Source organism: Neomonachus schauinslandi, chromosome X (assembly GCF_002201575.2).
Source record: "Neomonachus schauinslandi chromosome X, ASM220157v2, whole genome shotgun sequence".
NCBI classification, from domain to species: Eukaryota; Metazoa; Chordata; class Mammalia; order Carnivora; family Phocidae; genus Neomonachus; species Neomonachus schauinslandi.
Window position 1 is genome coordinate 106,952,074 of NC_058419.1, and position 22,388 is coordinate 106,974,461.

The 22,388-nt window shown below is 39.8% G+C and overlaps 1 protein-coding gene across 1 annotated transcript in view; it reads left to right on the top strand.

The window, feature by feature from the left end:
* Positions 1–11,882, top strand: part of APOO (apolipoprotein O) — a 61,861-nt gene extending 49,979 nt beyond the window's left edge. Inside the window, exons 8-9 of the mRNA XM_021705444.1 lie at positions 7,868–7,933; positions 11,640–11,882. Of these exons, the coding sequence (XP_021561119.1) occupies positions 7,868–7,903 (36 nt within the window). The 3' untranslated portion in view covers positions 7,904–7,933; positions 11,640–11,882. The remainder of the gene's footprint in view (positions 1–7,867; positions 7,934–11,639) is intronic.
* Positions 11,883–22,388: the final 10,506 nt, after the last annotated feature.

Here is a 22,388-nt window from a genome sequence, read left to right on the forward strand (position 1 = left end):
TGGGATCGAGCCCCGCATCAGACTCCCTGCTCTGCGGGAAGCCTGCTTCTCCCTCTCCCACTCCCCCGGCTTGTGTTCCCTCTCTGTCTGTCAAATAAATAAATAAAATCTTTGAAAAAATTAAAAAATAAAAGATAGGAAATTACCAATGCATTCCAAGTTCTCCATGCCCTCCCTCTCCTGCCCCTGTGTCCCCAGAGGGAGCTACTATCCAGAATTTGGTTTTTCATTTCCTTGTTCTTCTTCTAAAACACTGTAGTTGAGCTTGCCTGTTTTTTGTCTTTATAAATAAATATGTCAAATATACATATAAATATAAAGAGTTTATCTAGATGGAATCTTACCATGTGTACTATTTTGTAACTTGTTTTGTCCCCTTAACATGTTTATGGGGGAAAAAAAACACATGTTTATGGGCTGTGTATGGCTATAGTTTATTCATTTTCACTGCTGTAGAATATTCCTTTGTGGGAAGATAACCATGTTGATGACTAGTTGGGTGATTTTCAGTATACTGTTGCACACACAGCTGTGAGCATTTTTGTACCTCTGTCAGATATATTAAGAGTTTTCCTAGGCTGGGATTCCTGGTTCATAGGGTCTGCACATCAGTTTTACTGGGTGACGCCAAGTAGTTCTACAAAGTGGTTGTTTCCAGTTTGCCATTCTGGTAGCTTTAAAATAGTTTTTCACTATGGGGTGTGTGTGTGTGTGTGTTTGTGTGTTTGTGTGTCTGTGTGTGGTTTTGCTGTATTCTCCAATTTTTATTTTGAAAAAATTTCAAAACTACAGAACAGTTGCAGAAATAGTATATAATGACTCTCCCCTTCGCTTCGATTCACCAGTTAACATTTTGCTACATTTGCTTTGTGTCTTACTTTACACATGTGTGGGCACTCACACACACATGTATTTTCTTTTTCTGAACTATGTGAGAGTTAGTTGTAGGTATCATTGCACTTTCCACCCATACCTAATTCAGCATGTATTTCCAAAGAACGAGGACATTCACTAATATAATCGAGGTACCACTATCACACTGGGGAAAGTCAACATTTCCTTGTTTACGTAAACATTACCTCATATGCAGTCCATATTCAGGTTTCCCCAACTGCCCCAATAATGTGCATTCCTTCAACAACTTTTTAATTTATTGTTTTAGCTTAGTGAATTAGTATAAGGCAAACTCCCTTGTGACCATCATCTAAGGACCAAAACCAGAACTTTGCCAGCCTTTCCCAGAACCCCCTCCATGTAGCCCACTCCAATTATAGCTCTCTCCCTCCATCCAAAATTACCTACTACCCTGACTTTTATAGTAATAACTTTCTTACTTTTCTTTACGGTTTTATCCCTGTCACTTTAGTTTTGCCTCTTATTATTTCTGACTTTATATGCCTTTTAAGTCTTCTCCTCCCTTTTTTTTAAGTCACTTTTAATCTATAGGTTCCCCTTCCATCTTTTTATTTTCCTTACGATGTATCTGTTAAAAGAAACTGGCATATTGGACCTCGAGAGTTTCCAGTGGTTTCGGCTTTGCTGATGGCACACTTCAGATGCCGTTGACCATGTTCCTCTCTTTTCTGCATTTCCTGCAGATCGCCAGCTGGATTCAGATGACTGATTGATGAGGTTTGTGTTTGATCCTTTTGGCAAGGCTGTAGGTCTACATAGGCACCTAAGTCTGGTTTTTACTTTGCTCTTTTGGTGTTAGCAGGTATTGATGCCCAGTGCCTAGACCCACTGATTCACTGGGGGTTAGAAAGTGGTTATATTCTACCTCTGTCATGTCATTTTTCACATATTAGCTGGAATACTTTAATAAGGAACCACTTCCCCTCATCTACTGTTTAGTTACCCAGTTAGAGGAAAGACAGGATAAATGCTTTATTTTTTCTCTTATGTACCAGTTTTCAAAATAATGGATCAGTTCCCTCTCATCCTCAGAAGGTCACCAGTTAGTTATGAATTTGTAGATTTATACATATTTGGATTTGAACGTTTTATGATTCGTATTGCTTATTAAAATTCAGATCGTCTCACTTTGGCTAGTAGAAGTTGGCTTTGAGTCCTTTTCACATGACCCAAGTAGTCTGATGGTTTCCTCACTATCTGGCATGTCACAATGGTCTCAGAATTTCTCATTGTAGTTTTAATGTACATTTCCTTGATCACTAATGAGGTTGAGCATTTTCGCATGTTTATTGGTTTCTTCTTGAACCGCCTACTCATGTCTTTTGGCTATTTCTTTGTGTGAGTAATGTGTTCCTTTCTTAATAATTTATAAGGGTTCTTTATTTTTTTTCCTAGATGCTAATATTGTTGGTCACGTGTTGGCAGATGTCTTCTCCCAGTCTGAGGCTTGTCTTTTCAGTTTGGGTGTCTTTTGACGATCAGAAGTTCTTACCGTAGTTGGTTTTATTGATTTTTTTTTCCATTATGGTTTTCACTCTGAGTCTAGGAGCTTAATAAAAGCCTGGAACTATTTCCTGATTGTCCATTGCTGATCTGAAACCCTTTTGCAAGTATCAGCCCAACGTCTGAGTATCCGAGATGGATGCCAGTTGTGGGCGTGGAGCCCCAGGGTCACAGATGGCTCTTTCGGAGTTGTCCTATAATTAGCCAAACACAGCAGTGTGTCTCCGTAAATGGCACGTTTAGTTTTCAGTAGGTTTTAAAAAAATGTAACAAGTTACTATAAAAGAATTGTAGAATGACTGCTAAAGGCCAATAATAACTAAAAAGTAAAGCCTTAATAATTCTTTAAAGGGCAGGAAAATCCATGAAGAAATATAAACCTGTTACTAACGTGAACACCCAGCAGAACTTCTAAAGCTGGGCTTTAAATAGTTGTGTTCAGGCCTTGCTGGCTCAGCAGGAAAATGAAAGGGAAGCGGCAGGCACCACCCTGAGTAAATATGCCCTGCTTTCTCTTCCTCCATTCCAAATTCCTCAGCTTGCTAAACACTCTCAAGTTTAGCTCTCAGTAAGTTACATGGTTTCACAATGGTCCTTTCTGATATTTCTGTCACAGACAGAGAAATACTGCATGATTCAACTTACATGAAGTATCCGAAATAGTCAAAATCAGGGAAGCAGAGAGTAGAATGGTGGTTGCCAGGGGCTGGGGGTGGGGAAGGGGAAGGGGATTGGGGGGTTACTGTTCAAGGGGTGTAAAGTCTCAGTCTCGCAAGATGAATATGTTCTAGAGATCTCCTGTACAGCATTGTGCCTTTAAGTCAGCAGTACTGTATTGTACATTTAAAAATTTGTCTGGAGAGTCAGTCTCATGTTAAGTGTTCTTAACACAATAAAATAAAAATAAAAATAAGGATGGTGTGGTGGGTTTTTCATAAAGCTAAATTTGTTCTGAATTGGTGCCTTTTCTAGTGTCAGTTGTTTAAGAACTAAAGGTACTAGGCAATGATTTTTCTTTTTTTTTTTTTTAACATCATTGCGTAACAAAAAGTTAAAAATTCTGGGCAGGGGGAGCATCTCCTTTTTTGAAAGGCATAAAGCTTTTGTATCAGAAAAGGTGGACCAGGGGCGCCTGGGTGGCTCAGTTGGTTAAGCGACTGCCTCCGGCTCAGGTCATGATCTCAAGGTCCTGGGATCAAGCCCTGCATCAGGCTCCCTGCTCGGCAGGAAGCCTGCTGCTCCCTTTCCCACTCCCCCTGCTTGTGTTCCCTCTCTCGCTGTCTCTCTCTCTGTCAAATAAATAAATAAAATCTTAAAAAAAGGAAAAAGAAAAGGTGGACCAAGCAGAATGCAGCATAGCCTGGTGGCCAGGAGAGTGGACTCTGGGGTAGGTGCTCCAGGCTCCGCCCCGCTCCACCCCACCCCGCCTCCACCTCCACCTCTTACAAGCCTTGAAACCTGGGGAAATTGCTCCCACACTCTGGGCAATGAGAGTAGGACCTCATGGGGCTGCTTTGAGGACGAAATGAGTTTATCCATGTAAGAAACATAAAATGGCCAGACTCTAGCACGTGACAGCCATGACAGATGTCATGTGACACTGCATACTTTTGCTTCTGCTTGAGAAGATAACCTCTCCTGATGGGAAATGGAATAGTAGGGCTTATATCCATTAGTCAAGAGTCCTTCCACCAGTGTTTTAGTTTCCTATCCTGCCATAACAAATGACCACAAATTTACTGGCTGAAAGTAATACAAATTTATATTATCTTAGACCCCGTAGGTCAGAAGTCTGGTGCTAAATCAAGGTGTCAGCAGGGCTGCACTCCTTTCTGGTGGCTCCAGGGGAGAATCCGTTTCCCCCCTCATTCAGGTTGTTGACAGAATTCATTTCAGTTCCTTGTGGTTGTAGGGTCAAGGTCTGTTTTGCTGGCTGCCAGCTGAGGGTTGTTCCTAGCTTCTAGAGGCTGCAGCTTTCCTTGGCTCATGGCCCTCTTCCTCCATCTTCAAAGCCAGCCACTGCAAGTTGAGTCCTTTTCATGTCCCATTTCTTTGACCCTATCTTTAGTCTCCCTCTTTGACTATTGGAACCCATGTAATAATACAAAATAATCTCCCTATTGGAAAGTCAGCTGATTAGCAGCCTGAACCTCCCTCCATGCTGCGGAAATTCACCTTCGCCATGTAAAGTAACATAGTCACAGTTTCCAGCATTAGGATGCAGACATTTTGGGGGGAGGCCTGATTCTGCTTACCATATCCAGTGAACTGGGGTGTCATTGGGGTCTTTAACAGGTCATTTATCCTTACCTTTTATTTCTCCATCAAAAAGGTACATGATCTTCTACCTAGGATTAATAATGTTTATTGAGTGCTTGCTGTGAGCTTGGCCTTGGGTGCTAAACTCTTTGTTCACGGAGTCTGCGGCAGGTTCTATTATTATTCCCATTTTACAAACGAGGAAACTGCATTTGGGGAAGTTAAGTAACTGATCAAAATAATCAACTGGGGAGGGGCTCAGACATTTCAGTGGGCTAGTATACCTCAGAGGTTTGTCTGGAAATCCCTCTTCACATGGTAGTGCGTACTAATTGGAAGTAAATGTTTGAACTGAGACAAGTGTTTTTATTTTGCTAATAGAAATTATCATTCATGTTCGTGGCTGTGGTAAGAAAATAAATTTTCTTCTATAGCCTAGCCAAGTTGACATATAAAACTAACCATCAGAGTGCTATTTAGCTTATTCCTCTAACCCTATATAGTCCAATATGGCAGCCAGCTATTGGGTACTTGTAATATAGCTAGTCTGAATTGAGGTGTGTGCTGTAAGTGTAAATTCACGCAAACTTAGAAGACATGGTACAAATAAAAAGAAGGTAAACTGTCATTATTGTTATACTGATCGTATGTTGAAATAATATTATTTTAGATATGTTGGGTTAAATAAAATTTATTAATTACTTTAAAAAACAATGAAACCAGGGCGCCTGGGTGATTCAGTTGGTTGAGCTCCTGACTCTTGATTTTGGCTCAGGTCATGGTCTCAGGGTCCTGGGATTGAGCCCTGTGTCGGGCTCCATGCTCAGCAGGGAGTCTGCTTGAGATTCTCTTCCCCCCCCTCTCTCTCTCTCTGCCCCTCCCCCTGCTCACACACACACTCTCTCTCTAAAATAAAATAAATCTGAGAGCGGGCACCCCACCCAGACACCTCTAAATAAATAAATCTTTAAAAAAAACCCAATGAAACCTGATAGGTATCAAAATTAAATTATAAGGAGAATCAGTTATAGAATATTTCAAATACAACTGTCTGAAAATGCAAAAAAAGTTAATTTCTGGCTTGTACTAAATCACAATCTTTTGAAGTCAGAAAATGTTTTTTTTTCTGAGATCATGGCAGTTTCTGCCAAGAGAAACCTGATTTATAATAGGGTGGATGGGCTCAATATTTCTTTAGTGAGGTATTTGACTGTCATGTTTTGTTATACTATAAGTGATACGTAAACAAACAAGAAAAATTTCCTAGCAACAGAGTTGTTTTCCTCAACCAGAAGAATATTTTATGTGCTCATTTTCTGAATGTCCAAAAGATAAAAAAGCTTATGAATTTAGCATCTTATATTTTTGAGATTGAGATGCTGGTGAGTATAGATAGTAAAATATATAGGAATATCACTAGAAGTACTTGGCAAGCATTACATTAAGGTAATTCACACCTAAAATATATTTAACTAGGTAGAGAACTATATGGTTTTTATGATAGACCCAATTGTCAGACATGGTTATCTCAGTTACCTTCATAAATGAAGTCTCTTTTTTTAATCTCTTTTGTTCTTCATTAATTACATACCCAAACTTTTTTTTTTTACCCTCATCAGATCTCTAGGTTCTGAATAAACATTTCATTGTTTATTCAACAAATGTTTAAATACCATGTGCTAGGAGGTCCCTAGGGATATTGTGCCCTCATGAAGCTTATGTATTAGTAAATGATTCAGCTCACATATTAGTAAATGAATGGAAGAATTCTACAAATCAGGAAGCACATGGGTGCTGTGAATGTGAACAGAAGGTTCTCATCTAAATCAAAGGACACGTGATGGGAAAGCCTTGATCTAGAGGAAGAATAGCATTTAGTCAGGCAGAAAGTGGGATTGACCAGTCTTAAGTCAAGGGATACATTTTGCAAGTTCTCATCCTAGGAAAGAGCTTAGCAGGTTGGAAAAACAACAGCAAGAAGGCCTGGGTGTGTGTGTGTGTCTGTGTGTCTGTGTGTGTGTGATTGTGGCTCTCAAGGAATACAGTAAGGCACACGGTACTGAGTCCTGTAGGGCTCGGTTCAGAGCAACAAGTAGACATGGGTGTTATATGATGATCCACCAAGCAATACACAGGGCCTTGTTCCCCAGAACTTCATCATCAAGTGGATGTGGTCTGGAGGTAGGGTAACCATATAATTTATCATCCAAGTCAGGATATGCTTGAGAGTGAAAGGAGGTGCTGTTAATTATGCTGGGACAGTGGGTATAAACCAGTATAACTTGGGCATGCTGGGATGTATGATCACCATGCTTACAGACCAGTTTTCAGCCACTCCAGTAAGCCTGGAGTTGCCTAGAAACCATGCTCTGAAATTACAGGGTTAGTATATGTTCCTGCTTTCTCACTTTCCCCCCTCCATCACCCATGGATAACTCTTGGAGAAGGCCACCAGGGGAACCTGCACCAAGTCTAGACCACGGAATCCCAGCCCCATTGCCCACTCACCTACAGCCTACTGTTTTCAGGTTGCCATCTCATGAGAGTTCACCCCCTTGATGGACATCAATTCTTATTAACATGTTTTCAGAATTACAGTATTGAAAACATACAGGAAGGAAAGTAAAGCCTTAAACATTTAGCTCATGAACTTTTCCTACTAGAAACTTTCCTACATCACTTCTGGTAGATGAAATGACCTAATTATACATTCCCAGATGGTGGCCAGGCAGAATGGGTGTGGTCCAATTATAACCTCTTTGACAGTAAACATGTTTTGTGATTTAGCCCCTATGGTGGATGATACACAGAGAAGAACAGCTTTATTCTTTATTTTTATTTTTTTTTAATTCTTTAGCAATGGCAGCAGCATAAAGTAGTAAAGAAATCTTTTCACTCTTGGATTTTTTATAGAATCAGCTGTTTGGCTGAATCTCTGTGGTGAGGATTAATGGGGCTTTAGTTCCTGCTCTCCTCTGTGCCTAAGTCACCGTCTACAGCAGGGCCCTCAGGGAGCCCTCGTAATTCCTTCAGTTAACTGAGAAATGGGTCAGGTTGCATTATAAGAATATTTAATGTTGTATTCAGCCAAATACTGAAGATGGGCACGCTGAGACATTCCAGTCTTTCTTTAGAAGTTTCACTATTTCTTTTTAAACTGTATTAATATTCTTAATTTTTGTTTTATAAGCCAGGAAATGTGAAGAATTCACCTGGAAATAAATAGAATGCTCCATGCTCTGCCCATTTTAATCAGGTAAAGAACAAGAGAATTCTGTAGTCATTTTTAGCCTTGTTAGCACCAGCTGAAATGAGTTGTCCTTAATTAACTTAATTAATTATAGCAGTTTCAGCTTTATGTAGATACATAAGGACCGGTATGATGTTTCATTCCATCTTTAATTTGTGGACTTAAGTGCCTTCACTTGTTTAATTGTGTTCATTCCTGAGAAGTACGTGGGTTTTTTAGACAAGCTAGAACTTGGCAGTTGTGATTTGTCTACAAAGCTATTTCAAACAGTTGAAAAGTGCCATTATTTCTTAGGTTTGTGTTTTTTTCAAATAAGACTTTACTATAGTAGGCACCCTTGTATTCATCTGATAGTCATTAAATAAACATTTGTTGAATGAGTGATGGTTGTAGAGAAGCTCAAGATTATATAGAAATATTATTATAAGTGCCATAGGGAATTCATAGGTGTAATTATTCTTTCTTTAAAGATTGAGTAACCTGAGGCTATAGAAATTTAGGATACCAGATGAAGTCCGAAAATCAATGTGATTTCTTCTGCTCATATACTCAATTCACTATCTTCATTCATTTGTTCAGTATTTACTCATGAATACCAGCTAAGTATAAAACAGTAGTTATATTAATGTTTGTGTATATATGAAAAATTATATAATAGCACTTGTGATTTCCTGATAAGATTATAATGAGTTTGGAAACAAATATTTAGCTACAAAAAGTGGCTTAATTCTGGTATATCCATGAAGAGGAATGTTATATATGTTTCAGTAATATTTAATTGCATGGAAGCTTGTTAAATGAAAAATAAAGGTAGTATGGTACATTTTTAGAGAGGATAAAGACCAGGAAATACAACAAAAAATTTAAGTATGTATCTTAATTATGGATGTTTTTTATAGTTTTTCTTCTATATAACTTTCTATATTTTAAAATATTCTGCAGTGAATATGAATTTTCTTTTATAGTCTTTTTTTTTTAAATCACTGCTACACTTATTGTAAATCATGACTGCTATTTACAATCCATGAAAGCCCTCAGTGTGAGGTTTTTCTTTGTCTAGCTGTCTCCGTATTTTTAGAGATGCAGAGAGTCATATAGTCTTAGAATTTGAGAGGGGTCCTCTGGCCCCCCAGCCAGCCTCAAGCATAAATACCCTGTAGCTCTGTGTGTTCTCACTTTTCATCCTCACTGATAGGCACCTTACCCCACAGGGCAGCCATCTTTGGATGGTTCTGATTTTTAGGAAGCTGTTTCTTTTTTTTTTTTTTTAAGATTTTATTTATTTATTTGAGAGCGAGAATGAGAGAGAGAGAGAGAGAGCATGAGAGGGGGAGGGTCAGAGGGAGAAGCAGACTCCCTGCCGAGCAGGGAGCCTGATGCGGGACTCGATCCCGGGACTCCAGGATCATGACCTGAGCCGAAGGCAGTTGCTTAACCAGCTGAGCCACCCAGGCGCCCCTGGAAGCTGTTTCTTATACTAGGCAAAAATATGTCTTTTTGTAACTCCTATGCAATGGTTCTGATCCTGCCTTAGGGGTCACAGAAAACAAACCCAGATCCTCTTTCACATCTCAGCCCTTCATATGGTAACCCCCAGTTGTACTTCTCAAATTCTATTGTACAAACAAATTACCACAGGAGCTTGTTAAAAGACAGAGGCCTAAGCCCCACCCCAGAATCAGCATCTCTGGAGAGCCGGGCCAGATGTGTACTGGATGGATCTGCTATTGGAAGAGAGACTAGGACGTGAGCAGCCAGGAAACCACATATGTCCTCCAGAAACTTGACATTGAATATATTATGTTTCTCTGCAGGGACAATGAGACTTGGAATACAGGGAAACTACGTAAATATCTATTTCATCTTTCCAAAATACTCTGGGCCAGAGTTCAGCTTACTGTATATACAACCTTGATTTCATTCTTTACTTTTTTACTTCTCTATTGGAGATGGAGTTTTCAATTATAAAAGTGATACATATTTGTTGTAAAGGAATTTTTTTATGGGTGCCTGGGTGGCTCAGTTGGTTAAGCAGCTGACTTTGGCTCAGGTTGTGATCTCAGGGTCCTGGGATCCAATCAGGCCCCGCATCGGGCTCCCTGCTCAGCGAGGAGTCTGCTTCTCCCTCTCCCTCTGCCCCTCCCACCACTCGTGCTCTCTCTTTCTCAAATAATAAAATCTTTTTAAAAAGAAATTTTTTTAGGTAAGTATTTTTAGTTTATCTGGTTCTCTATTCCTTTTCCATGGTTAATTTCTGTTAATAGTTTGACATTACCATTCCAGACATTTTTCTCTGTGTGTGAATGTGTGCACATCCATACCTTCTTTTGGTTTTTGACAGAATGAGCTCATATTCCTTGAATTGTTTTGCAAGTACACTGAAACCTCCATGAGGGAACATATCTCAATTTTATTATTACACCTAAAGAAATTAACACTAATTGTTTAATATCATTTCATATTTAGGTAGTATGCAGATTTCCCTGATTGTCTTTTTGCATTTGGTTTATTTGAATCAGGATCCAAACAGGATCTGCCCATTACATTTGACTGATAGGTCCCTGAAGTCCCTTTTAAACTGTCATAGTTCCTTCTCCTTCATTTTTCCCTTGCCATTCATGTTTTGAAAAACAGGCCTATTTATCCTTTAGAAGATACCACATTCTGGCTGTGGCTGAGTACATCCATTTAGTGTCATTCTATTGATCTCTTGGTTCCTCTCTTCTCTCCATTTCCCATAAAATGATAGTTAGATCTGAAGGCTCCATCATATTGAGGTTCAGTTTCGGTAAGAATACTTCATAGTGCTGTGTTTAGCTGTGTTGAACGAATGAAATAACTTGCCTTTTTTCGCTTAATATATTATGTGCATCTTTTTCTCTTAGTACTTAGAGATCTGTCTCATTCCTCCTCTTAGCTGCTTAATAATTTCCTAGTATGGACTACTGTGGCCTATTGAATCCTTATCAAAATAGGTTGTTTCCAGTTTGCAGTTTTAACAATGTAGTAAATGTATTGAATTCTTAGAGAAGTCCAAAACAGATTAATAAACTGAAATGGAAAAAGTAAGCTAGAGGTTTACATCTTTAACTTAAGAAGTTTGGTTTTATATTAAAAGATATATTTGTATCTAAAAGTATATCTCTAAAATACTTATGAACCTCTAATTGCTAAGTAGATTCATTACATATTGGGAAGAAAGCAATCTGGAGAAGAATCCATTTGTCTTTGGTGTGTCTTTGGATGATGTGTGTTCCATTCCAGAGAAGAATATTGGGGTGGTATGAGGGAAGGTATACGTCAGACCTGACGGTGATACAATCATGCTCTCCTTCAGCAGATGGACAGAAATGTAGTTGTTTGGTTTTTCAGAAGGGGAGAGATGTGGTGTGTGCTATGCTGTTTAAGCATTTTTTATTTATTCATCCATCCATCCATCCGTAATTATGCTCAGGTACACAGCCAGTTGAGAATCTGAATGTAACACAAAATGAATGAAACACAAAACCTTTCTGCTTTGTGGTTTAAGTGTCTGTAAAACAGAAATAATTACAGTTTTTTTCTGGTGCATGATGATCCTTATGGTCATAATAATAATGTAAATATTTGATAGGGTTTCTCAGTTTAACCCTAATGAATTTTCAAAAAGCAAAGTTTTAGAGTTTCTCTTTTTCTCCCTGGCAGTTTGCTTATGGTTTTCTTTTTCTTTTAGTTATAGGTAAACATTGGAAACTCCATGCAGTAAACCAGTATTTCTACAGAAAAATGGCAGAGAAGTCAGTACTGAATATAGTAAATTGGCTTTCTTCTTCAGGACAAACTATACTAGGCTTCTTTGTTATCTTGGGTGATGCCATACTGCAAGTGGACTAATCGGAAATCCTTTCACCTAGAGATAATGTCTAGCCTTAGAACTCCTCATTCTCAAGTTGCTATTTATGTACATAATTAAAATTCCAAATTTAAAAAAAAGTTGTTCTGCTTTTTTTTAATATTACTGAGTGACAGTTTAAGCGTACCTGGTGCCCATGTGTGCGGTGTGCGTGGTTGTATGTGTGGTATGTCTCTCTGAGTGTACGTGTGTGTGTGTGTTGAAACCGGTAACCCCCCTCAGAGCAGTAACAGCTGGCAGTCTGCACAGTGCAAGCCCCACAAGAGTTGAGTCAAGCAGAGGGGCTCTAGAGCTGAGAGACGAGGCTTCACCGGCCAGCCCGAGAACGTACCTTGTAAGTAGTAGCTGGCCTGACAGTGATTAGAAGACATACAGAAGAAAACAGTAACTGTGACCCCTTGTTGTGTTCCCTTGCCTCCCAGCTTCCACAGATCTTTCCCTCCTTGAAGGCCAGCGGAAGATGCATAATGAAGCAGTCTGTCCTCAGCTGGTGGAGGAATGGTATGTGGTCGTGTGTGTTGGTTCTGTGTGTGTCAGCCTTGTGTTCACTTTTGTGGCCCCTGAATGCACAGGCCCCTGAATGTTCTTATTGAACTTTGTATTTGCAGTGCTGATGGGAACAGCAGGGGCCCCTTTTGACATCAGCCAGCGAGGGAGGATGGCAGGGGAACAGCGTGTGAAAGGGAATTGAGAATTTCCAAACTGCAGTCAGATTGGAGATTAAAAGTTGTCTTTGTATTCTTGTAGTGTCAATCTAATTCCGGATTGTTGACCTTCCACATCTGATGGCATTTGGGAAGATAGCACGGCACAAATGGAACGTGCTCATGTTAACGTTCAGTACATTTGATAGAGCCAAAATGGCCGAGAATGTTGCCAGCATTATCACCGGTCTAATGAGCTGAAGCAAATTTGTCCCTAGAATAATCCCTGTAGTGACCCAGAAGTCTATTTCCTTTTTTGCGGAAATACTTTTGTGTTACTGTACCAGTCATCCAAATACATTAAAGCTGTGCCCTAAATTTAATATCTCATAAATATACTATTATTATTTCAGGCTTTTCCCATTGGCTTCGCTTCCTTTATCACCCCCAGAAAGTAGAAACTCCTCAAGTTTCCTTGTTCCTGAGATTGCTTGATCTAGAGAAGATGAAGAAATGGCTCTTGAGGTCATTAATCAAAAGGTATTTGAGTGCCTCCTAACTGTAAGATATTACTTCCCATTTTTAACCGTTTAGTTGGTATTGAAACATTGCCTTAAAACCTCTTAAATTCTCCAAGGGGATTGGTGGGGTGGGGGTCACAGAGCCGGCTCGGACTAGTATGTGGCCTGTATCTAGGACAGCAAGGTCATCACTTTCCAACCAGGCTAACTCAGTCGCTTTTTATACTATGATCCTTTTCTTCTGTGGTGATTTGTATCCAGTGCTGCCTGCCTTTTACATTTATCACTTTTTGCTTGCCTTCCATGAACGCTGAACTGTAGGGAATAAAACATTTGCATATTGTAAGGTCTTGCATTTCTCCAGCTCTTTATACTTTTCACAGTGCTAGTTTATATCTTTCCTTTCTTGGCTTATTCCTGACCTCAGTATGTTTGTACTCTGTTTTTCTCTGTCCTGAGGTAATACTTTCTACTTAGGTTTATACTTTTTCTTCTGTGTTTTGATGACCAGTTCCCCTTATGATAAAACTGAGACTCTCAATTCAGATTATCTGTACGTTAATCAGCACAGTTCTATTTGAATAACTCTAGAGACTTTGGAGGGAATGTTCTCTACCATACAGAGTGATTTAAGGTGCTCTGAAGAGACAAATGTGGTGTGGTCTGTTCTGTGATAATGTGGTAGTTGGAGTCCTAAGAAAGATTGCTTTATCACAAATCAAGATTGTAAAGCAATTGTTTCAATGGGGAAAAAGGGACCAGAGATGCTAAAGGATGCCTTCATCAATCTTATCACCTTTGTTGCCGCTTGGGACAAAATCAAAACAATAGTAGTAGATAGAAGAACTAAGGTGAGCTGAGGGACCACCCACCTTGGCGGTACAGTAGCAGGTACCTGGGCCACTGGGTTAGCGGCTTTTATGGTAAATGTACTGCTGGATCCCAGCTGACAGGTGGCCCCTGTACTGCAAAGTACTTCCCCAATGGATCAATGACATTAGATTCAAGTGGCCTAAAGGAGATTCAAAATAAGGTAAAATGCTTCTATTCCCATATACAGATGAAATAATGTGACTTGTTTGTGGTTAAATAGCCAGCCAAAGACAGTTAAAATTAGGCCATGTAGGGGCGCCTGGGTGGCTCAGTCGTTAAGCGTCTGCCTTCGGCTCAGGTCATGATCCCAGGGTCCTGGGATCGAGCCCCGCATCGGCTCCCTGCTCAGCGGAGAGCCTGCTTCTCCCTCTCCCACTCCCCCTGCTTGTGTTCCCTCTCTCACTGTGTCTCTCTCTGTCAAATAAATAAAATCTTAAAAAAAAAAATTAGGCCCTGTAGTATTACTGATTTTTATTCGTTTAAAGTTCAGAATCCTTGAATTCAGCGAAAAAGAGACCGAGATTATGCTCTCCTCATTGTTCTATATTAATGAACGCACTTTGCACTCATTTTCTGGGAAAGGTTTGATATGTAGAGAAACACTTTTCATTGTGACCAGCAGTATTCATGTTTATTATATAAGCTGAATGGTGTACCATGAGTGTCAACGTTTTCACTTTTTAATTTAATGCACCCACCCAATCTAATGCAAAAACTTCTGTCAGAGGGACCAGCAATATATTTGTGGGACTAAATTTCTCATCCAAGGCTTAATTTTAATTAAAGGTAAATATTTGAAATAAAAGGAATCTAAACTGGTAAGGAAGAAGTAAAACTCTCTTTGCAGATGACATGATACTATATATAGAAAACCTTTAAGACTCCACCAAAAAACTCCTAGATAAATGAATTCAGTTAAGTCTCAGGATACAGAATCAATGTACAGAAACCTGAGACCTTCCTGTACCCTAAAAATGAAGCAGAAGAAGGTAAAATGAAGAAAATCCCATTTATAGTTGCACCAAAACCAATAAAATATCTAGGAATAAACTAATCAAACAGGTGAAAACTATAAAACACTGATGAAGAAATCCAAGATGACATAAAGAAATGGAAAGACATTCCATGCTCATGGGTTAGAAGAATTGGGTTGTCTGTACTACCCAAAGCAGTCCACACATTTAATGCAGTCCCTATCAAAATACCAACAGCCATTTTTCACAGAACTAGAACAAACAATCCTAAAAGTTGTATGGAACCACAAAAGACCTCAAATAGCCAAAGCAGTCTTGGAAAAAAACTGTGGAGGTATTACAACTCCAGGTTTCAAGTTATGTTACACAGGGGTAGTCATTAAAACAGTATGGTACTGGCATAAAAATAGACACATAGATAAATGGAATAGAACAGAAAACCCAGAAATAAACCCATAATTATATGATCAATTAATCTTCAACAAAGGAGGAATGAATATACAGTGGGAAAAAGTCTCTTCAAATGGTGCTGGGAAAACTGGACAGCTACATGCAAAAGAAGGAAACTGGACCACCACGTTCTTTCACCACACACAAAAATAAACTCAAAATGGATTGAAGACCTAAATGTGAGACCTGAACCCATAAAAATCCTTCAGGAGAGCGCAGGCAGTAGTTTCTTATACATGGGCTAGAGCAACATTTTTCTAGATATGTCTCATAAGGCAAGGGAAATAAAAGAAATAAACTACTGGCACTCCATCAAAATAAAAAGCTTCTGCACAGCGAAGGAAACAATCAACAAAACTAAAAGGCAATCTACAGAATGGGAGGAGATATTTGCAAATGACATATTTGGTAAAGGGTTAGTGTCCAAAATATATAAAGAACTGATATAGCTCAACACCCCAAAAACAAATAATCCAATCAAAAAATGGACGGAAGACACGAACATACATTTTTCCAAAGAAGGCATCCACATGGCCAATAGACACATAAAGAGAAGTTCATCGTCACTCATTATCAGGGGAATGCAAATCAAAACCACAGTGAGATTTCAGGTCACACCTGTCAGAATGGCTAAAATCAAAAACACAAGAAACAACAAGTGTTGGCAAGGATGTGGAGAAAAAGAAAATCTCATGCACCAATGCAAACTGGTGCAGCCCCTGTGGAAAACAGTATGGAGGTTCCTCAAAAAAATTAAAATAGAACTACCCATGATCCAGTAATTGCACTCCTGGGTATTTACCTCAAAAATGCAAAAACACTAATTCAGTGGTATACATGCACCCCTATGTTTAGAGCAGCATTATTTACAATAGCCCAGCTATGGAAGCAGCAGAAGTGTCCCATCAATTGATGGAGTCTTAATAAAATGGAATATTATTCAGCCATAAAAAAAGAATGAAGTCTTGCCATTTGCAACGACATGGATGGAGCTAGAGAGTATTACGCTAAGCAAAATAAGTCATTCAGAGAAAGACAAATACCATAGGATCTCACTCATATGTGGAATTTAAGAAACAAAGAAAAAAGACAAACCAGGGAACGGTCTTGACTATAGAGAACAAACTGATGGTTACCAGAGGGGGGGTGGGGGAATGAGTGAAACAGATGGAAATTAAAGAGTATACCTATCATGACAGGAAAAAAATGATAAAAGAAATGGTTTCATTCACCACCAGCTGAAAGAAAGTTGCTTGCGGTTTTGGTTTTCACCCTGTACACCTCCCTGTCTGATGTTTTGTTTCCCTTTTGATAGGTTCACATTTCAGGTCCGCAGTTAGCTAGCACATAGTTCTAAAGGTACAATTAGGTCAGACTCTAGACATGACCAAAGTTCAGGCTTATTTATATTTAGGAAATGATAGCCAAAGAAATTTCTGGATGGAACAGAAGTTTGTTTTCATAAGCCAGTGTTTCACTGTTTCACATTTTGTTCACTTAGCAAAGCTCAGTGAGTGACCTGTATTTCACATTTAAGGGCCTTTGTCTTCTTAATCAATTCTAAAGCTTTGTTGTTGCATTTCAGCTGTGACTCTGGGAGGCAGAAGAATAGCGTAGGAAGTGGCTCTTCTCCCTGTCCTCCCCCAACCTGTGAAATAGTCTTCAGACTCAGTAGCTGCAAGAGTCGTCAGTCCATAAAGTCTCTCTTCTCAGGTACACCTTGGGACACTCCACTCAGCGTTGGCCCATCTGGTGGACACAAAAGTAAAGGCAAAGATGGAGAAAACTACAGGATTCAGACACTGCTCCCCACACTCAAAAGTGAAGTTATAACAAGTCCTTCCAGTGCTTAGATGATGCAATACTCAGATTTTGTTAGTGACTCCAAATTTGAGTGTGGTTGGAGGCATGATTTTAAATGCTTTGTTCACTATAGGGAAAATACTAGCGTTTAAACATCAGCTATCTGATTTATCTTTTTTTTTTTTTTTTTTTTTGGGTTTTTTTTTTTTTTGAGAGGGCGCACAATCTGGGGGAGAGGCAGAGGGAGAGGGAGAAGCAAGCTCCCCACTGAGCAGGAAGCCCAACACGGGCGGGGCTTGATCCCAGGACCCTGGGATCATGATCTGAGCCGAAGGCAGATGCTTAACTGACTGAGCCACTCAGGCATCCGTGGTTTATCTTCCATATCTTCTAAACTGGGAGAAAAGGGCCCTCAGCTAAAGAGTGTCTGAATGCACATATGACTTTGTCCTGAGACCCCAGGAAGACCGTAAGAGAGGGAATTTTGTTTTTCCTTAAGAAGAGAGGGATTTTTAAGTTGTCATTAGCACGCAAGGAAAGGATGGGGAGAGGGAGACAAGGACCCCTGGTTTTTGCAACACACTTAGTGGAACTGTTTGACTCTTGAAACCCTGCACCCGTATAACATTGACACAAATAAAAGTAACAAAAACATTTAAAAGAATTCTAAGAAAAGCAAGGAAGTTAACATTAAAAGTCTCATATTTACTTTGTAAACTTTGGTTCCCTGTGTTCAATGGGGCCCTTCCTGTCCTGAATGCAGTATGATACATTTCTCTCCATTTTTCCAAGTTTTAGAAAGTTGTGGTGTGACTTTTATCTACGGCATTTTGTTGGTCGTATCTCTCTGATTTCGTTTCTGACTCCTTCTCCAGGAATGCATTACTCAAGAGGGAAGCTGTGATTCGTCTGGGGGCATGGTCCCCGGGATCCAAAGTCATGTTGCTTCCATGAAGAAAAACAGACTGCTTCATGTAGTGTTAGACTTACCGAGGCTCTTTAGACGTGGTTGTGGCCATAGTGCTCCCACGGCCTTCCCTGCTTCGCGTTCCCCACTTGCCTCCTGCTGGTGAGGCTGGTGAGGAGGATATGTCCTCCTTTCTGCATCTCCTCTCTGTCCTGTCAGGCAAACATGACATTGTTTTCTGCTCCTCACTTTGTGTTCCTCGCTCTTTATGGGCCCCACTGATCTAAAGACGCTTAACCTACTACTAATAGATTTCTTTGTGCAATTGTTTCCCCTTGGGTCGCCTTCTGTTCTTATTCCTCATTTCTAGGCAGGCTGTGAGATTTAGGAAAAGCTTGCCCCTTTACAAAACCTTTTTAACTTGTTTGTACTCCTTTTGAATTCACCATCACTCTTAACATTTCTAAAGAACTACATTTCCAGACGTGAAAACCTTCTCTCTCTGAACTCGCGGATCCCTTTGTAGATTTTCTATGTCCTCATGTGTTCTCTACCCTTGTGAGTTCGCTCCTGATCTCTAGTAGACTATCCCTGAGACCAGGCCAAGTATCTTTTTCCTTAGTGGTCCCACGGTGCTGACCTCATGCGCTGACTTATACGTGGCAAAATGTGTGCTGAGTGTGTTCTTTAAAGTTCAAAATTGCATTATGATTTGGTTTTATTTGAGCCCTTGAGGCTACCCATAAGCACTGGATTTGTTTGATGGCCACCATTCTGAGAGTGTGTGTCCCTCTGTTTGTGACTTCTGAATCTAAACATAGAGGAGGTTGAGCTCAGTACTCTCTAAAGGCCTTCGATCTCTGTAACTTTTCCCCCTCAGATTGATGAAGCACCCCTTGAGTGCGTGGTCTAGATATTCTCTTATGTTGTACAGGGAGGAGAAATAAGGTTACATTCAGATGCGAAGACAAAGCAAGTACACAAAACAGTAATCACAGGCAGCATCATCATAACGTGCAGATCAACTAGCTGATAGATAGTAATTCTGTGTATTGGTCTTATGCAAAAAAGCACCCAAGGATATTTGTCTAAAACGTGAACATAATGTACCTAAGGAGTGGTTTTACATTTCTCGTGTACCCTAGCTTTTTTAGAGCAGGAAGAAGAGTAATCAGAGGAAACGAGTCTTGTACAACAGGACATTGGTTTTGGATGGATGTTTTTACTTTTAGTCTGTTGGGACTTAACCTATGCTCTCTTTATGTGATTATTGTTTTCCTTTTGGAACACCTTCTGTCCCCAGCAAGTCTGGCAAAAGTTACTTTAGGGTTGGGCTTTTGGGGCACCCTTGATGTATTCCTCTAGCTCATTCTTAATGTTATTATGGATAGACAAGATTTAATATTTTATTCCTTTCAAGTACAAAAGGGAATTTAAATACCTACCTAAGAGTAGTACCAGATGAGGGGCGTCTGGGTGGCTCAGTCGGTTAAGCGACTGCCTTTGGCTCAGGTCATGATCCCGGGGTCCTGGGATCGAGCCCCACATCAGGCTCCTTGCTAGGCGGGGAGCCTGCTTCTCCCTCTCCCTCTGCCTGCCACTTCCCCTGCTTGTGCTGTCTCTCTCTCTCTCTGTCAGATAAATAAATTAAATCTTAAAAAAAAAAAAAAGAGTAGTACCAGATGAAATCCTGCAGGTCCTGCTTTAATGAATAGATATATTTTATTTAAAATTAATACCCATTTGCATAATAAGGTATGCCACAGACCTTTAAAAATCTCTTAGTAGCTTATACAGTATTTACTATAGTAATATACTGACTTTAAAAATTCATGGATGGGATAAACTTCAGCTCACTCTAATGATGACAAATTTGAAATATTCCTAGACACCAAATTTGAATGTTTCCCTAAGTAAACTGTAAATTAGAGCTTGAATGAGTGCTAAGGCCTCTGTGCAGAAGAGAGTTAACATAGCAGGTGCAAAACCGCCGTCTTTTAGAAAGGCCTGCTTGCATGGTTGGCCCTTAGGAAACTCAGCTTCTCAAAAGTTCCCCAAGCCGATAAAAGCTGGGGCACCAGACCCTACACGTATATTGTTTGTGTAATTGATGTGATTTATGGCAAACACCTGATTTCCTTCTGGGAATTGGGTATTTGGGTAGTTGCTAGGCCAGGGCTGCTTATGTGACCAGCCCCCAATAAAAATCTTGGGTGCTCAGTCTCTAATGACTTCCCCAGGTAGAAGCATTATACAGGTGTGGCTGCATTTTTTCTGCCGGGGAAAGGAACACGTTCAGTGTATCCCCTCACAGGCGGGGAAGGAGGGAGCCTATGAAGGAAGCCTGTGCGTGGATTTCCTCAGACTCTGCCTGTGTCTTTTTCCCCTGGTGGTCTTGTTGTGTACCCTTTGCTGTAATAAATCTAAGCCTAAGGACAAATGTTTGCCGAGTCCTGTGAATTATCTTAGTGAATTGCCACATGTGTGGGTAATCTTGGGGACCCCCCCTGAAACAGCATGTTGAAATGGTATTTGTTTCATTTATGTTATGTTCTCTTCCCCTCAGCTTTAGAGGAAAAATATAAAAGGACTGTTATATTTACATTAAATATTTCCAGGTCACAAGACATTAAAAAGCAGTTTTTATTCATCTTTCTCAAGCAAAGAGAAAGTAGTTTTTGAAAGCCACAGAAAGTTCTAAGCTCCCTTGTTTAGACCAAATTAGTGATTAGATTTTTTCTGATTCTCACAATAGAGTCTTTCTTCCCTCACGCTATGGAGGCAAGCTGTTTGGGCTGGTTCATAAGTAAATAGGTCATAAACTGCACTCCATTCAAAAGTGACGTACTTATGAAAGCATTTATTTGTCCTACAGAGAGAGTACTGGCTCATTTCAAATATTGTTCTCAGCCTAGATTAGAATGCTAAAGAGCACACATTGCACATTTTGTTTTAAAAACAACAGTTTAATTGTTTTTTGATGGTGCCGTAAATATTTTCTGGGAAAGCACTACCAAATAGGTAAGACTTTTAGGAAACTGTGTGGGATCATAGACCTAAGTGTAAGAGCTAAAACTAGAACTCTTAGAAGACGACATAGGAATAAATTTTGGTAAAAGAGTCAACCGTGACCTTGCATTTGGCAATGGTTTCTTAGTTACAACACCAAAAGCACAAAGGAGCAGAACAGATAATTTGGGCTACTTCAAAATTTAAAAACTTCTGTGCTATATATAAACAGTAGGATCAAGAAAATTAAGAGATAACCCATTGAGTGCAGGAAATACTTGCAAGTCATATATCTGATAAGAGACTGTATCCAGATATATAAAGATCTTTTACAACTCAACAATAAAAAGACAACCCAATTAAAACTGGGCAGAGGAACAGACATTTTCCCAAAGAAGATACACAAGAGGCCAATAAACAAATGAGAAGATTTTCACATCATTAGTGTTACAGCAGTACAAATGAGAACCACGATAAGATAGCACTTCACATCTACTAGCATGGCTGTTATTAATAAGAAAGAAAGGCAGTATCAAGTGTAGATGAGGATGTGGAGGAAATGGTACAGTGGTCCAGCAGTTCTTCACAATGTTAAGCATTGAGTTCTCATATGAATCAAATTTCACTCTTCGGTAGATACCCAAGAGAAATGAAAACATGGTGCACATAAAAACTTGTCCACAGATGTTCACAGCATCATTATTTATATCAGCCGAACAGTAGAAACAACTAAATGTCTTATCAACAGATGAATGGATAAACAAAACGCATTTTCTTACAGTGGAATATTACTCAGCCATAAAAAGGAATGAAGTACTGGTGTATGCCACATTGATGACATTTGAAAACATTATGCTAAGAAGCCAGTCACATACTATATGGTCAGACCACATATTGGATGATTCCATGCATTTGAAATGTCTAGAATAGGTAAATCCATAGAGAAAGTAGATTAGTGGTCGCTTAGCACTCTGGAGGGTGGGAGTGGAGTGTATCAATCAGGATTCAATTAGAGAAACAAAACAAGGAGGAGATACATGTTGAGAAGTTTATTGCAAGGAACTGGCTTAGGTGATTGCTGGGGTTAGCTAGGCAAGTCCGAAGTCCATAAGGCAAGTCATCAGGAAGGGCACGCTAGAATTCTTGGGGTGAGCTGGAGCCACAGTCTGCAAGTGGAATTTCTTCTTAGGAGAAAGCTCACTTCTGCTGTTAGGCCTTTCAACTGATTGGATCAAGCCCATTTACATTAAAGTCAGCTGATTATAGACTTTTTTTTTTTTTTTGGCAGAGAGAGAGACAGCGAGAGAGGGAACACAAGCAGGGGGAGTGGGAGAGGGAGAAGCAGGCTTCCCATCGAGCAGGGAGCCCGATGCGGGGCTCGATCCCAG